The sequence below is a fragment of the Balaenoptera physalus genome (genome assembly GCF_965194825.1).
Source record: "Balaenoptera physalus genome assembly, chromosome: 4".
In the NCBI taxonomy this organism is placed as follows: Eukaryota; Metazoa; Chordata; class Mammalia; order Artiodactyla; family Balaenopteridae; genus Balaenoptera; species Balaenoptera physalus.
In genome coordinates, this window is record NC_138891.1 from 47,850,408 (window position 1) to 47,868,721 (window position 18,314).

Here is an 18,314-nt window from a genome sequence, read left to right on the forward strand (position 1 = left end):
CCGGACTTAAATCAGTTGGAAGGCCTTAGAAGCAGGACTGAGGCTTCCCTAAGGCAGAAAAGAAATGCCAGCACTGGACAAAACTTCTGCCTGTGCCCATGGAGTTCAGTCCTCCTCCTTTAACCGCCTGTGGACGGCTCTACTCCTTTTGGACTTGCTCCACCAGCCCTCACAAACCCATAAAGCAATTCCTTGTCATAAATTTCAATACATGGTCCTGCTTGTTCTGTTCCCTGCACCCTGACTGATACACTTGCCATAAAGTGCATTGTTTAACGCAGAATCATCGTGAAGGGCGAAGCATTCTTATTGAGACAAATAGACTGGTTTGTCAAGGTTCCTGCAGTTTGTGACTGGAGTCTGTCAGATACTCCTTGAAAAGAAAATTTATGTTTATTCAAATATACAGCTTATCTTAAAGCACCTTCAAGTTCCCACATAGGTGTTATGTGGGACCTCAAGCCTTAAACTTCTCGCCTTATGGGTCCAACAACTTACTTAGAATCTTGGTGAGTAGTTCACTCAGAAGGGTGAGTAACAGCCAGTGTATTTGGACTCATTGCGTCCAAATGGACCCATCTTTAAAGCTTCTAAGGGCTTCCTTCTCACTTAAAATAAACCCAAGTTTCTTGCCCAGGCTACCTCATCCCACATGAACGGATCCCTAATTCTTCCACCCAAATCTCGTGCTCACTATGAGCGTCTCTCACACTCTACCCTGGCAACACTGACGTTTCTGACCCTGGAATACGCCAACCTTGTTCCCACCTCAGTAGCTTTACACTTCTGCTCCCATCCTTGGAATGTTCTGTCCCCATTCTTTTGTGGAACTGCTTCCTCTTATCTTTCAGGATTCAGCCCAACAATCAAAGAGAACTTCACTGATGCCCCCCCCCCTTAGTCACATTCCATCACATTGTCTTGCTTTATTTTCCTTGTACCTTTTATCAATATCACTATCCAAACGTATCTTCTTATATTCAGTTATTTATTTATTGTCTATCATGACCCTAGGTGATAAATTCAATGAGAGCAAAGACCTTGTTTGTCTTTATACCCCATATATGCTTAGCACCCAGCATTGTGTCTGGTATTTACATAGAAGATGGTCACAAAAATGTATTTGTTGAATAAATGAGCAAATGAATGAAGATACCTCCAGGCTTGTAAAGGGGCGGGATCACTCCTCACACTTTGGAATTCCTGCCTTCCAGAGACCCGAGGGACTCTATTATGGTAATAGAAGGCTGGTCCTCCATGTCATTTATCTATATATCCATCCACTTACCGCAACCCCTGCTCTTAAAAATTAACATCAAGTGTTATTGGTAACCATTTATGTTCTCTATTTCCTACTTGGGAAAAGATGACATTATACATTAATCACTTCGTTTTATAGTTGGCTGCCCAACAAGGCTTGTTATAATGATAACCAAGAGGTGTTTTAAAAGCGATGAAAATGAAAGACGTGGTGGTCATGAAGCTATTCAAACATTTTCACTAAAATAAAATGATTCAGTGATTTTCATAAAGCAAAGTTAATCTTTATCATCTGATCCCTCCCTTGCCCCCTAATTGGAGACTAACTATATATCAGATGAACAACAGTGGCAAACCTCACAAAGGCACCCTGGCAAGAAGGGACTTAGCGACTATGTAAACACAGCACTGCAATGACCAGCTGTTGTTAGTTTATGAATATACGGTATTCTGAAAACTTTCTCTTCAATTCACATCCTCCATCCTATTCTAAGTCCTCTAGATAAGTGCTTCTCAAACTTTAATGTGCATAAAAATCACCTAGAAATCTTGTTAAAATGCAGATTCTGATTCCATAGATCTGAGTTGAGGCCTGTGATGCTGCATTTCTAACATGCTCCTGGGTGACGCCCAGGCTATATCCACTGCCCGCATTTTGACATCAAGGTTCTAATTCCTAAATATAGACTCTAGATCAGGATGGCCAGGCTGTCATTTAATTTCAGTCATCACTGTGTAACAATCAGGTAACAAAGCAACAGGTTGTTGGCAGAGTAGTGAGAATTTATCAGAATGCTTTAGTGGTCTTCATATGGCTCTTAAACGATCGTGCTTGGGACCTGTTCAACTTTTTTTTTAAGACTTTTTTTTTTTATGAGCCGTTTTATTTTTTACAACAAAATTGAAAGGAAGGTACAAATATTTCTCATATATCCCCTGCCCACACACATGCAAACCCTCCCCTGTTATCAACATCAGTCATCAGAATGGTATATTTTTTAGTAAGGGTGAATCTACACCCAAAGTACATTGTTTACCTAAAGTTTCATTATCACCCAAAGTGAATTGTTTACCTAAAGTTTCACTCTTGGTGAAACTTCATTATCACCCAAAGTGCATTGTTTACCTAAAGTTTCACTCTTGGTGTTGCACATTTTAAGAATATTTAAAGGATAATGACAAATATCCTTCATTATAATATCATACAGAGTATTTTCATTGCCCTAAAAAAATCCTCTGTGCTCCTATTCACCTCTTCTCCTCCTTCCCTGGCAACCATTGACCTTTTTATTGTCTCCATAGTTTTGCCTTTTTAGAATCCCATAGAGTAGGAATCATTCAGTGTGTACCTTCTCAGATTGGTTTCTTCTGCTTAATAATATTCATTTAAGATTCTTCCATGTCTTTTCATGGCTTGACAGCTCTTTTTTTTAAGTGCTAAATAATATTCCATTGTCCGGATGTACCACAGTTTATTTATCCATTCACATGCTGAAGGACATCTTCGTTGCTTCCAAGTTCTGGCAATTATGAATAGAGCTGCTGTGAAGATCTGCGTGCAGGCTTTTGTATGAAAATAAGTTTTCAGGTCCTTTGGGTAAATACCAAAGAGCATGATTGCTGGATTGCATGTTAAGAGTATGTTTAGTTTGTAAGAAACTGACAAACTGCCTTCCAAAGTGGCGGTACAATTTTGCATTCCCACCAGCAATAAATGAGAGTTCCTGTTTCTCCACATCCTCACCAGCATTTGGTGGTGTGAGCGTCCTGGAGTTCGGCCATTCTAATGCGTGTGTAGCGATAACTCATTGTTCTCTCACTTTGCATTTCGCTGATGACATATGATGTGAAGCATCTGTTGAATCTCTTAAAAAAATGTTTTTCACATGTTAATGACTTCTGTTTTATAGGACTCAAATTATGGTGATATCATATAAACAAAGATATAAAATAATAGGAAGGATTTTTTTACTTCTAAGATATCTCTGAGTTTTGTGCTCAGTCTGGATCTTCAGTTATCTAAGATTTCCTGGCATGAATCATGTGTAGAAATCTCTCATTTCCTACTAAAAATGACTATATCTATAAATGCATTCTTCTTGTATTTAATGATTTGTTCAAGTAAGAAGATTTCCACAATATTTGATTCTTTTTCTTTACTGGTACTAGATTTAAGATAGTATTTTAAAGCAAAGATATATAAGGTTGATTTTACTAAAATCCTGTGTGTATACTTTTCACCTGTAGCTTAAGAATTATAGAGAGTAAGTTTGTATATCAATGAAAAACCAGTATTGTCTATAGCACACCCTTCTGAGTAGGCAGATTCTGGCTGAGTTCACCATTTTTGAACTATTTTGCCCCTCTCTGTAAATTGCAGGTTACCATGGATATGCAAACTCCGTCTCATCTGGTAGAGTGTTAACTGACTTGCTCTGCTTCCTTGGAAACACCAGTTTTTGTACCTACCTGCAAATTGGGTCAGGGACAGTTATCTCGCACAAATTATCAACTCTTACCAAATTTTCAATCCTCCCACTTTTCTTCAATATCTGGCCACAATCCTCCAAACTTTTTCAATTCTTCTCACATCTGTCTAAAACTGAGAACTAAAACCTGACAGCCCAAATCTTTATTCAGACTCTATGCTGCCTTGCAGCTGTCCTTTGCTCTCAGGACCTCCAGAACACCAAAACAACTGAACTTCCCCCCCTCCTAACATCTGGTTCAACGGGTTCTACAGAAGCAATGCCAACAAGAATCCCTGAGAGACACTTCTCAGACACTGTTTTGCCCCACCCAGAAGATTCATGATCACCTCTGGGTTGTTCAACAATGAGCGGTAATCATTCATCTTGAACAAAAGTAAGGGGGCTGACAACATTGACCTTTACCCTGTGCAACTAGAAAGTGGAGGCAGTTAAGAAATGGCCCGACCCTCTTGCATTCCAGAAACAGATAACAGCAAAGGACCACTCTTCTCTCTCTCATTCTGAAATAAGACCCTCTTCACCCTCCTCCCAAGTCTAATAAGACTCATGGATTCATTAACCTGTCTCTATAATAGCTCAAGCCCCCTTCCTTTTTTTGAGATACTCCTCTTTAATGACTATTCTCCCTGTTGCAATAGCTTGAATAAAATCATCTCTTTAATTGTCCTGCACATTTTGTCTTTGACAAACAACAACAACAAAACAATTCACCTGAGGTATCACTAATGCAGCATTTTCTCTACGCTGGAAGTTTTAAAGATTTTATAGGTGCAATATGATGACTTCTGGGGAATTTATTGGCAAAACCTGACCCAGAGCCACTTCTAAGTAGATTCCAGTTTTTTGAATAAAGCGTATCAAAAAGGGGTTTCAAGCTGTTTGAGAACCCACGGGGAACAACTTGGAAGCTAAAGAGAGAGTGTGAAAGATGTTTCAACTTGAAAGGGAAAGAAAGAAAATACAAAAGAACATTAAAAACACAGTAGGTAAAACTGAAAAGTCACCTGGGGCTTATGAAGTGTCTGAAAACTGTCCCAAGTTCCAAAGCGGTAGTTTAGAATGTTGAAAGTAAGTCTGGCAAAATGCCTCTCATCATACAATTGCCAAATAACCTTCAGCACACTGTAATTATGGAGATTTCAGGAATGTGTGTAAAATGCAGTGCAAAGACTTAAGGTAGACTCTGTAATGATAGTGTGGAGGAGGGCATATATTAGTAATTGAGATTTTTTTTTAAGTGCTCATTTATAATAACAATTTTTAAATTCAGTAGCCTCCTACGAAAAAGGAGATGAACAATTTTAAATGAAAGTAATAAAAATAGGTAATATTATAGTGAAATAGCTGGTATTAGAAAGCCGCATAAGAATAGGTTGCCTAGGGACTACAATTTCAACGTTATTTGAACAAGGGAGGCTGTACCTAGAAATATTAATAACATGGACACCTGTGAAACAGGGACACTTCTCAACTAGGGTCCACCTTTTACTAGCTATGCGAGACTAGGTATGTTATTTAAACTCTTTTTTCTATCCCCCAGAGTCTATGCCAGAGACTCTTTATATAGTAAATAGAGGCAATAATAATTCCTATAACATAGAGCCATTTAGTGGAATAATAATGATAAAATACCATCAATAAAGAAGGTGTCAGGCTCTGTGCTAAGGGCTTCACATGGGTTATTTCACTCAATGTTCACAGCAACATTATGAAGACGGTAACTAATACGATGCCCATTATTAGTTGAAGAAACTAAGGCATAGAGAGTTTAACTGACCTGCTAAAGGTCATATAGCTAGCAAGTGGTAGAGTCTTGATTTGAAGCTAGGTTTATGCTTGAAATTTTGCCCTTACTATACCTTTATTGCTTTGAGTCTTCCAAGTTTTATTCATCCTATAAATGGAAATTCTCCAAAAGACAACCATAACAATTAACACCTTATAACTGAGTAGGAATAATGACTGTGATTTCAAAGGTTACAAAATAATGTAAAGGACCAGGAGTGGGATAAAAAGCATGAATAGCCAGGGAAGATGGTACTATGCCAATGATCAGTGCATTGCCCCTGAGCTCCAAAGCCACTCTTCACTGCTCGCTGCGTGATAATGGACCAGAGTCTTGTAAATGGTTCTCCTTTGACAGCTGGTACAAAGTTGAGCTCTGTCACTAGAGGGCACTAGAGGGACACTGGAGGAGAAATGGAGTGCTCTCCAAGCAGGTGCTCCCCTCACCAGGCTCCTGCAGGGCAGTTCCTCCAGCACTAGAGTCCTACAGCATGACTTCCCCAGGACCAAGGTCATCCAATGCCTTCTGCAGCTCCAGACTCCTGTGATGCAAGGATGGCTTTTCCAGAGCCACAGCTTCCCTTGCCACCCTCCCAGGTGACTTTGCAGCAGAGTGCCACCTGTCTGCCAGCATGCAATGAATGACTTTCTGTAATACCCCAGGAGGCAAGCAGAGGGCCGCCAGTGTGACTCCTCCCTGTGAACAGCCTCCCCTGCAGCCCCTTGATGGTTTTGCAGTCAGTTCTGAGACACAGCACCTCCCTGTGGATGGCTTCCCCTGACGCCCCTGAGAGCAGATTTCTGCAAGCTCCATCTGCAACAGCTCTGCCACCTTGCCAGGTGGCAAGACAGCGATAAGCCCTCTTGCACAAGGTCTGGGTCTCTGCCCTAGCTTAGGTGGACATATTCCCTGGTCTATCTCAGGCCTGGGAGCAGTGGCTTCTCTTTAGATCTTCTACTCTTGTGTTCTTTAGAATTCTCTTTGCTGCTTACTAGCCAATGTTCTATAATGTGCGTATATTATATCTAAAATCGGAAGAAAAAATGAACTGAAAAATAAAATTAATTCTAAAACATGCCTTGACTGTAGTTGCTGCTGACTATAGTTGCTCTTCAGTTACCGTTCTTTTTCTTTCCTCCCTACTATAGTCAGTTTCTTGGAAAAGTGTTAGCTTTTCTTGGTAGATGTCCCACAGGTACTTCCGACTCAACATATTCTGAAAACTAACTCTAAATCATCTTCTCCTCCTATATTTCCTCTCTCAGTAATTGTCTCTCTTTGACATAGTTATCTGGGCTGGAAACCTGATAGTCATACATGTCTTAACATCTCATCAGGGCACAAAATCCTTTAAATTCTATCTCTGTAACACTTCTCAAATTAATAGTTACTTCCTTTCTAGGGTCCCCTTATCTTCAAAATAATAATAGTTACCATTTATGAGTGCTTATTATGTGCTAGTCATTGTGCTAAAATTAACCCACACAACTCCAAGAAGCAGGTACCATTAGCCCCATTTTACAGATGAGAAAACTGAGACTTTGTAGCTTATTTAATTTATCCAGATATAAACATCTAGTAGAAGGCAAAGTGAAAATTCAAAAGAAGACAGCTGCGTCATACAACAAGTTCCCACCACTCTAATACATACACTGCCTTCAGTCTAGCCCCACTATAATGCATCAACTACACAGTTTCCAGAAAGCTTTCTAGAATGCAAATCTGGTCATGTCACTTGCCTGCTTAAACATTTCAACAGGAATTTTGTTTCTGGATAGGATTTAATAAGTAGTGGCAGGTCTTCCTTCTCATTGCACCAGATAGAAAAAAAAAAAAAAAAAGGTAAATTACAGAAATAATATTCTTAAAGCCTTCAGAGAGCTGTGAAAACAAATCTTATCAAATTAAAATTCATGAGATAGTAGAACCATTCTCAGATGAGCTGAGATTGCCAAATCGTTTCTTCCCTTTGGGGATTAATCATGTCTGGGCATTGCTAAGAAACAGGCTTGCCATAGACAGAGAGATTTTCTAAGGGAAGGGAAAATCAGAAGAGCTTTTGATGACTATGTGGGTTGGTGTGATGGACTGGAATTTGGAGCAACTTTGTAACTGTGGCCAGGGTTCCCCACAGGACATATTCTGAGCGCTGGGGTAGTGTGGGAGGCTGTGGATTGGACTGGGGAGGCAGCTTAATGTTTTCTGCGTTCACAGTATTCCACTACAGGGAGAGGCCTAAAACAAACATTTGAAACTGAAAGTAAACGAAGTCTAACCAAAGCCATAACCCAGCACTGACCGAACTCCATCCCTAATTGGTTTAACATGATCCACCCTTCATGCTCTCTGTCCAGCTAAGGAAAGGGTGCACTGCCTCAGAGGAAAAACATTAAGTTCATTATCTGTAGATCTTTAACACATAATTTCTGTCATATAATAAAAAATTATACAGAAATTACAGGACTTGCAAGAAAGAAGGAAAATGTGACCAATAACCAAGAGGAAAAAATAAGACATTAGAAACAGATCCAAGGATCACCCAAATACTGATGTTAGCAGGCCAGGACTTTTAAATTATTATAAATATGTTAAAGAAAACAGAGAGAAAATTTGGACAAAATGGATGAAAACAGAAGTAATTTCAACTGAGTATCAGAATATATATAAACAAGATTCAAATGGCATTTTAGAAATATATATACATATATATATACACACATATACATATAAAATCTGAAATTGGGAACTGATATCATGGGTTTAAAAGAGACTGGCAAAAGAGAGAGGACTAGTGAATGCAAAGATAAGTCAATATAAAATATCCAAAATGAAGCCCAGAGAAGAAAATAAAATGGAAAAATGAGAAGAACATAAGAAATGTTTGTGATATGATGAAAATCCGACGTATGTGTAACTGCAGTCCCAGAAGGACTGGAGAGTGGGAACTGGAAAGAAACAATATTTGAAAAGATAATAGCTGAGAATTATTCAACATTGAAGAAAGATGTATTCAAGGATTCCTATCAACCCCAAGCAGTATATATACAGAGAAAAGCATATTTGTGCCCACTGTGATAAAACTGCTAAAAAACAAGGATAAAGAAAAAAATCTGTAAAGCAGCCAGAAAAAAGATTGCATTCAAAGAAGCAACAATAATATGAAGAGTGGAATTTTAAACAGGAACTATAGGAGCAAGGAAGCAATGGGATGGTATCTTTAAAGAGTTGAAAAAAACTGCTATCTAGGGTTTTAAACCCAGTGAAAAAATCCTTCCAAAGTCAGAATAAAATAAACGCATTTTTCAGACACATAAAAGCTGGGAAAATTACTCACCAGCAGACCAACGTTATAAGAAATACTGCAGAAATTTCTTCTGAATAAAGGAAAATAATCTCAGATGGAAGCCTAGTACCCCGAAAAGAAATAAAGTACTGTAACCTCTAGAGTAATCACTAAAAGGCTAACACAAAGAGATCTAAAAACTGAAGAATTAATAGAAGAGATAAAATGGGATAATTCAGAATACTTGACTAAAACACTCCAATGGTTCCTCATTTCTGGTAAAATAAATACCAAAGTCCTTAACACAGTACACCAGGTGCTCCATGATTTGGCCCCCATTTACCTCTCTGGCCTTAATTCTCATCATGTCCCTTCTAGAACCCAGCCATCTGGGACTACTCATAGCTCCCTTAGTACACCATCCATATACTGTTCCTTTGCCAGAAATATCGTCCCTCTTTTTTCTTACCTAACTAATATCAATTTAACTTTTAATATCTAGCTCAGACACAATCTGGTTTCTCTGAAAAATCATCTATGAACCTCCACGTGATCCCACAGTACCCAGTGCTTATCTCTATTATAGCCTTTGATGTAAAACATAATGGTTTCCTTATCTAGTTCCCTCAACTAGTCTTCAAGAGCTTTGAAAGCTGTGCCTCTACACGTCAGCTCTGTGCCTCTACCACCCAGCACAAGGGTCAGCACAGAGAAGGCATTCAATATTCACCAGGAAGGCTAAATAAACACATGAGCAAACATGATTTCTGCATCAGCTATTTGAAGACTGCTATTATGCAGAGCATGTTACCATCCTCTCCCATTCTCCAGATCTTTATTTCTAAATAGCACACCAGTACCTCAAACTCAGCACATTCCAAACTCAACTCTATTCATCTGTGTCAAACTCAGTCAACGTGGCACCATCTGAAGTCACCCATTGCAGCCAGCTTGGAATCATTTGGACTCCTGCCCTACTTCATCCACAATGCGTCTTTCCTTATGTTTCCTTGATCTTGACTTCCTCTTCTCCTCCCTCACCCTTTGAACTCCTACTCATTTTAAGCCCCAGCTCAGAGGTGACTTCCACTAATTCCTTCTCATGCCCCAGGCAGAGGTAATCTGCCTTCTCCCTTGATGCTTCCACAGAACCTCATTTGTGGTGGCACGTGTCATGCATTCTGTTGTCCTCAGTAGTTTACATCTGTCTCTCCCTCAAGTCGGTGAAGCTTTTTAAAAAAGGAACTATTTTCACTTGCAGAGAAGGCAGATGAGTGGAAATATTTAAAAGGGAGCAAAGGAAGAAAAGCTGGAGAAGAAAATAGAAAAGCAAAAGAGAGAAAACATCTTTTTTAAACGGTGTGGAAATTATAGGAAAATTTTATATTAAGAAATCCAGGAGAAAAAATTCTCTTTGAAAATGTATTAGAGTTTTTTTTGTATTTTCAGTATTCCCAACCAGCCATTCACCCCCAACTTCCCCTACACATCCTCCCTGCCCATGAGGAGAATTTATCTGCAGATGAAGGAGAATTCTCCTGCTGCAGAACGTGCAAGGCTCCTCACAGAAACAGGAGCTCCCAGGGCTGAGGAGAGGCATTTGCTGCCCTCACCCTTGCTCTCTCCCACTTCCTGGCTCTCCAGCTTCTGCAGTCTCCTTCTCTCCTATTTCTCTAGCCTCTATTCTGACTCCTTGCTCCATCTTGGTTTCCTCCTGTGTGCATGTTCTCTGTCTGGGCTGTCTTTACACTTTGTTCTGGCTCCCTGGATCTTTTCTTACTGTCTGTTCCCCACATTCTCTTCCGTCTGTGACTCAGCAGGACAAGATAAGTCCTCCCCATCTTTATTCTTGAAGATGAATCATCCTGGGGAAAAAGCAGTAGGCTGATAGACTGAAAGCCCAGTCAGATGCACTAAAGGTTATTTAAAGCCCTAACGTTTGTGGATTCATGTTTTTAGAAGAAATGAGCAGATATCATAGACGATCCTCCTGAGAGCAAATGAACGATTATAGATTTAGAAAAGAGAAACTGAGAAAAAGCAAAGGAAGCTGATAATAATTAGACTGGAAATATAGCGGTGAGAAATGACAGCTGTACCTTGTTTACAAGTGGAATTAAAAAAAAAAAAAAAAAGTTGACCAGCTGTTATAAGGAACCAAGCAGAGACAAGAGGCTTAAACTTCCCCAAGTGTAGACATAAATGCCTCCCTCCTACAAGGGTTATTATTTCTCAAGGATGATGTTGAACCCCCATCTCAGAGGATTTGAAAAGTTTAGAAACCACAGATCTCAGATGGTTCGAGTGCAGTTCTGATCTTTTGACTGTTACAAGTTGAAAAACTTCTCTTTTCATTAATTATTTTAAATGAGTTTCCTGCAGTGTCCATATGCTTTCTGAGTGCCTCGCTGAGTAACAGGTTGTGTCGCCTGCACTCCCGTCAGGTCCCTCTTTGCTGGTAGGATGTTTGTACAGAAATTACTCTTCAAATTCTCAGACACTCGGAAGCCTATACCAGTGCGAAAAATAGAGCATTCTTTTGCACATCTTGTTTCCAAATCCTCGGAGATCATTCACTTCTGTTTTCTAAATTAAGCTTTCTTGTCGACTCATCATATTAGCCCAGCACAACAGCTGGAAGGCTCTAAGACAATACACTTTAAGTAGCTGCTATTTATAGTGTTTCACATGAAAAGAACAAAACCGGATTGTCAGAGACTCTGTCCTGAAGCCGCCTTAGGATACCTCTTTCTCTGGTATCAGATCTGAAAAGTAAGATTATTGGGGGGAACGGGTTCTCGTTCATAGCAGACTCATGATATATATTCATGGCATTCTGACTTCAGAAAAGTGGCAAAACAAAAATATTCCTCTTATGTATTTTGGCCTGTTGGCTGTGCTTTCTGAGAACACAGATCGGCAGCTGAGCTATAAATCTTAGCAGTCAAACCACACTTCATTTCACTGCAACCTACAAGGCAAACCCGTGTTACTTTCCTGCTTTTCTACTTTGTTTTCTTCATTGGTTGAGTTTCGTGGGGAGAGAGGATGGACGTGGTATGATGGTTGAGGACTTACTTTCAGAAAGTGATGGAAGCTCTGGAATTTGGGGACATTCCTCCTCTGGCTCTTCCCTAAAGTATTTCTCAGGGTCTAGAAGAAAAGCTGGTTTATTCACTTCAGGTAGTTCTTTCAAGTTTCCAATGCTTAATGACCTAAAACCGCCTTTACAACGGCAGGTTTTAAGGGAGGATGGAAAAAACAAAAAAGTATAATATCATTAATTCCTCAGAAAGAGCTAGCACATTTCCAAGTTAACTTTTTAAAAAAAATTCTAACCTCCCTGTTACTCAGCTGGTACAGCTGCAGATCAGCAAACCCTATAAACACAGCTGTTCAAGATAAATCCATGGTCCCTTTATGCAAAGGGACCAAAAGAAACTCAAGGCTCCCCATTCATTTATTTTTCATTTTGTATTCTTTGCTATTTTCCCTTGAAAATGAGTATTCTGCAGTTTTGGAAAAGCTCCAGTTTCTCTGTTATCTGCAAGAAAACTGTAGGCTTTGTGAGATGGAATCTATTTTTCAGCATTTAACAACATATCTAAAATTTTGAGTTTGCAGGTTCATTTTCATTTTGCTAAAATGTAAACCAGCTCTTTATTATTGTATCTATGATGCACACAATGAGATAATGGGAAGGAAGACTCTTAATTATGCCCTTACAGGCAAAGTCTTGGACAAAATTAAAAAGTCTTCTTTTTGTTTCATGGGATAAATGGATAATGGAATGGAAGTCTACAAAAACTTAATTCAAGATGTGATTCTATGTTTGTTTAACTGTTAGCTCTGTGAAGGTAAAAACTGTCCGTGCTTTTGTCATTGTGGTGGCTCAGTATCTAGGAAAAGTAAACTAACAGGTAATGAGCACCTGCTCCGAGACAAGTCATGTGCCATGTCAGTGGTTCTCAAACTGTACCAGGCATCAGAATCATCTGCAGGGCTTATCAAAGCACAAACCACTTGCACCATTCCCGTTTCTAACTTAGTTGGGTGGGGATGGGGCCCCAGAATGTACCTAAATTCCCAGTGATGCTGATGCTGGTAGACCAGGGAACGTACTTTGGGAACCAATGTGTTATATTAAAACCAAAGGAGAAATCTTCCAACCTGTAAGGTATCATTATGCCCTTTTGACAGATGAGGAAATCAAGGCTCAAGATGCTTTGGTAACTTGCCTGAATTTACATAACTGGTAAATGGTAGGCCTTGGACATCAACTCAAGTATATTTCACTCTAAAAGTTGTGCTCCAAGGTATAATAATAATAAATAATATTACTAATAAAACTGTATTGAGTTTCTACAATATGCCAGACACTAAGTGCTTCACATATATTTTCTCATGTAATCATGACAAAACCCCTATAGAGTAGATTAGTTTATAAATATGCATTGAATATTAACAAATAATAATGTACATTTTGACAGCAAAGTTTCAACAGAAACGAGCACATTTGCTCTGTGAAAGTGCAGCTTCCCCTTGGACATAAGTTGACAAAAGATTTGTAGTGAGTGAAATATTCTCGTTATATGATGGAGCTTCGAGAACGATTCTCAGTACTCTTCTAAATAACACACTTCAGTATGATAATAATTCTTTTGTTTCAATTACTTTTTTTACAGTTTTTTTCTGGTCAGTCACAACTAAACAAATACGTTGTTCTGTGTGGCTTTGGGCTTTCTGAGAACAAAAATAGTTTTAATTTTATTTTTATCTTTTAAACACTTAGGAGAGAGAATTAACATCCTGTGCCAACTCTGTTTTGGAGACTATAGTGGGCATTTTCCACATGTTTTCTGGTTTAGACCTTATACTTCTGCCTATTGTACACTCTGAAGGCTTGGACAAGTCACTTAATATCTCTGAGCCTCGCTTTCCTCCTTTGTTAAAATGAGATCACAAGAGCTTACTTTCAGATTTATTAAGGAATACCAACATTCCTGGCACATAGAGTAGTTACTTGTTTTCTTCATACCAATCTATAAAATAATAACATGATAAAAATATATCAACAGTGATTACTTACTGAATGATTTTTTTATAACTTCACCATTGTAAAGGTTATGTGTTTTTTTCTTATAAACATTTCTTTCCTTATATTCATACCTAAATTTATAACTTCTGATGGTCTGACACTGGAAGAAAATAATTTATGATGAAACAAAATATCAACCACAAAGGATGAACAGACACTTTCTGGCTATAAATATACACCTTTAACAAAAAAAAATCTCTATCCTGTGGACCTAAGTAGTGACAATTGTTTACACTAATCAAGTTATATCTTTGAATAAAATGCCTACTAGCCAGGTGATGGTATAAAAGTGTAAGAGCCACGAAGGAGGAGAAGCTAGTTAAGCAAAGGTCCTGTCCCATAAAAACTGGAAGGTCAGAGAAAAAACTATGAAGAAGAAAATGCCACAGACACGCACACTATCCTTGCCCTGTGTGTAAGTTATATGGGCTAATCAGTGGTATGTGTCAAAAGCTCTTTTATCCAGTGCTATGCCTGGATCTTCATTTATGGTATCCAAAATGCAAAAAGAAAAAAAAAGTTCAGTGCTTTTGAGGCTTGTTATATGAATCGACAGGAAAACTTTAGATTAGCTTGAATCCACAGGAAAAGTTTTTATCAATAAAACACAGGAAGTGAAACCATTCCATAGTTGTATATAATTCCAGTCAGAAAACAGGAAATGGTCTCAAATATATTTAACATTCACTGTCACAGACCTCAACCTTAACAGCTACAAGCCATGTTTCCAAAAATTGTTATTATTCTCTTGGAAGCCTCAGGCCAGAAAACATACCTATTTTTCACAAAATCATTGAGAGCCATGGGGCCTGCCCTCTCCCTTCTGCCTCCTTTCCTTGCACCCTTTAACCCTTTGTGATTACTGCTGCCCTTAACCTTTATTCCCTATTTTGCTACACACTGAGTAGCTATAGAACCTTGAGATGTTTCCTATACTCTCAGCCTCAATTTCCTGCTCTGTATGAGATTCTTACTGTGATTTTAAAGGAGATAAGATGGATGAATGCTCAGCGATGTGTCTAATAAATAATAGTATTTAATAAATGTTTATTTCCCTCCTTCCTTTTCCTCTCCCCTAGTTGACTGTATCTCCCAAACCCAAATGAGCTTAAAAGTAAAAGTTTCATTTTAGAGTAGTTTTAGAGTTACAGAAAAGTTGCAAAGATAGTACAGAGTTCTGGTATACCCCTCACCCAATTCTCCCTGTTGTTAACATCTTATATTACCCTTTGTCACAATCAATACTGATATACTATGATTAACTAACCTTAGTATTTTATTAGGATTTTCCTGGCTTTTCCTAATGTCCTTTTTCTATCCCAGGATACCACATTACATTTAGTTTTCTGACTCCTTAGTTTTCTCTGGTCTATGATAATTTCTCAGACTTGCCTTGTTTTAGATGACCTTGACAATTTTAAGAAATATCAGTCATTTTTTTCGTAGAATCTCCTTCAATTTGGGTTTGTCTGATGTTTTTCTTATGGTTACACGAGGATTATGGGTTCTTGGGAGGAAGATAACAGAGATGAAGTGCTATTCTCATTGTATCTTATCAAGGGCACAGGCTATCAACCTGACTTACCACTGTTGATGTTAACTTTATCACCTGGCCAAGGTTGTGTTTCCCAAGTTTCTGCAGTTACTTTTTCCCTTCCTGTCTATACACTACTCTCTGGAGGCAAGTTTCCAAGCACAGTCTACACTTAAGGAAGATGAAGAGGAGAGTTAAGCTCTACCTCCTTGATTTGGGGGCGTATCTACATAAATTATTCGGAATTATAGATTTTTTTTAAGGAAACCTTTGCCATCCAAAAGACTGATGGTAGGTAGCAGCTTTTCCCCAAATCACACTGGAACGATCTCCCTCACAACATACTATCTCCCATGAATAAGACATATTATTCAACCCTCAGAATGGGAGAAAATATTTTCAAACAAAGCAACTGACAAAGGATTAATCTCCAAAATATACGAACAGCTCATGCAGCTCAATATCAAAAAACAAATAACCCAATCAAAAAATGGGCAGAAGATCTACACAGACATTTCTCCAAAGAAGACATACAGATAGATGGCCAACAAACACATGAAAAGATGCTCAACATCACTAATTAATAGAGAAATGCAAATCAAAACTACAATGAGGTATCACCTCATTTGAGTTAGAATGGTCATCATCCAAAAATCTACAAACAATAAATGTTGGAAAGGGTGTGGAGAAACAGGAACTCTCTTACACTGTTGGTGGGAATGTAAATTGATACAGCCACTATGGAGAACAGTATGGAGGTTCCTCAAAAAACTAAATATAGAACTACCATATGACCCAGCAATCCCACGCCTGGGCATATACCTGGAGAAAACCATAATTCCAAAAGATACACGCACCCCAATGTTCATTGCAGCACTATTTACAATAGCCAGGACATGGAAGCAACCTAAATGTCCATCAACAGAGGAATGGATAAAGAAGATGTGGTACATATATACAATGAATATTACTCATCCATAAGAAGGAACGAAATAGTGCCATTTGCAGAGACGTTGGTAGACCTAGAGACTGTCATACAGAGTGAGGTAAGTCAGAAAGAGAAAAACAAATATTGTATATCACTTATCTGTGGAGTCTAGAGAAATGGTACAGATGAACTTATTTGCAAAGCAGAAATAGAGAGAGAGGTAGAGACAAACATATGGATACCAAGGGGGTAAGGGGTTTGAGATGAATTGTGAGATTTGGAATTGACATATACACACTACTATGTATAAAACAGATAACTAATGAGAACCTACTGTATAGTACAGGGAACTCTACTCAGTGCTCTATGGTGACCTAAATGGGAAGGAAATCTAAAAAAGAGGGGATATGTGTATATGTATAACTGATTCACTTTGCTGTATAGCAGAAATTAACACAACATTGTAAAGCAACTATACCCCAATAAAAATTAATTTTAAAAAAAGACATGTTTATTCAGCCACTATCTGGGCTTTGAAGACAAGAATGATGGTATCTTTAGAGAGTCATTTTAAATAGTAAGAGAATCTGTAAAAATAAGAAGTTGGTGGTGGATGCAAGAAAGGTAGATTACGGTGCAGTTAGGTCTTGCAGTTACTAGGTTAAGAATATATTTTTTCCCTCAGAAAAGTAAAACTGAAATAAACTGAGGTGCAAAAGTTTGAGGGAGGTCTATCTTTGGACTAGTTAACACCAGGCCTTAGTTTTTCTCCAAACACCCTGAATGGTTCCCTGCTTTTAGACCCTTTGTTTTCCAGCTCTCTCATCCAGTGGCATTTAAACTGAGTATCTTTTGTATGAAACGAAAGACTTTGTCTATCTCCACTAAAGAATTTAATCCACAGAGGGAAAGAGGAAGGCGGACAGTAAGAGAAACTCTTCTAGAGAGTCATAACAATCTGCACTAATTAGATGACTGCCTAGGAAATGGAGCTATACTGATAAAACTCCAAGACAAAGGGCAGTTCTATGAACAACTAGACTGTAGAATCAACTTCGATTTACAGGCCAACCTATTGCTTCTTTTCCATAGACATTTGACTTCTTGGAAAGTGGTTACTATGAAAATGTACAGGGAACTGGAAAGAGGTGAATATTCCTAAGAGTCCAATATTCCCAGTGGTCGAATACAAAGAAGCTAAAGAATGTAATAAGGAACAATAGAGTTTAAAACTTTTGCAAAAATGTCTTATGTGGTAATGCAAGAAGGGAGCCTACTATGGGCTCTGGCATCCTTGCCATCAATTCTATGAGAAGGAAAGACTCTAAATCTGCCATCTCTCGGTTCTGGATGTAGAAAGGAGGAATGATGTGTGACAAGTCCCCAAGTGCCCTAAAGGAAAGTGAAGGTGCCTAGAGTAGTGGCTTACCCATAGCAGGTACTTGACAAAACATTTGATCACTTGACTCAGAGACCAGCAACTTTTCAATATGGTCACATGTTGCTTGTCAGGCAGGCAGAATAGAGCAGTGGCAAAGTGTACTGACTCTGGGGTTAGAATGCCTGCTTTGGGGTCCCTGGCTCACCTCTTGTTCGTTGTGTAAATCACTTAACTTTTTTCTGTCTTTCTTTCCTAGTTATGAAATGGAGATTATAATTGTAGATATCACCAAGGATTATAGTGACAATTAAATGTTAAACACATAAAAACCCTAGAACAGTGCCTGGAATATGGTAAGAACTCAGCAAGTATTGGCTACTATCTCTTTAAGAAAGAATAATACAATATTTTTCACTCAAAGCAGGAGTTCCAACACCCCCTACAGCCAGTTCTAATACCCTTATTTTATTTTATGTTTGTATTTTTTATATTTATAATATTCCTATTTTATTTTCTCACATTATCTCTACTGGCAGAATAATTAGATAATCA

General features: G+C 38.5%; 1 protein-coding gene across 1 annotated transcript in view; it reads right to left on the bottom strand.

Annotated features, from left to right (window-relative positions):
- The window catches only part of WDR49 (WD repeat domain 49), a 152,515-nt gene that overhangs the window by 5,746 nt on the left and 128,455 nt on the right, over positions 1-18,314 (bottom strand). The window contains 3 exon segments of the mRNA XM_082459466.1: positions 11,900-12,046; positions 13,911-13,991; positions 13,994-14,019. Of these exon segments, the coding sequence (XP_082315592.1) occupies positions 11,900-12,046; positions 13,911-13,991; positions 13,994-14,019 (254 nt within the window).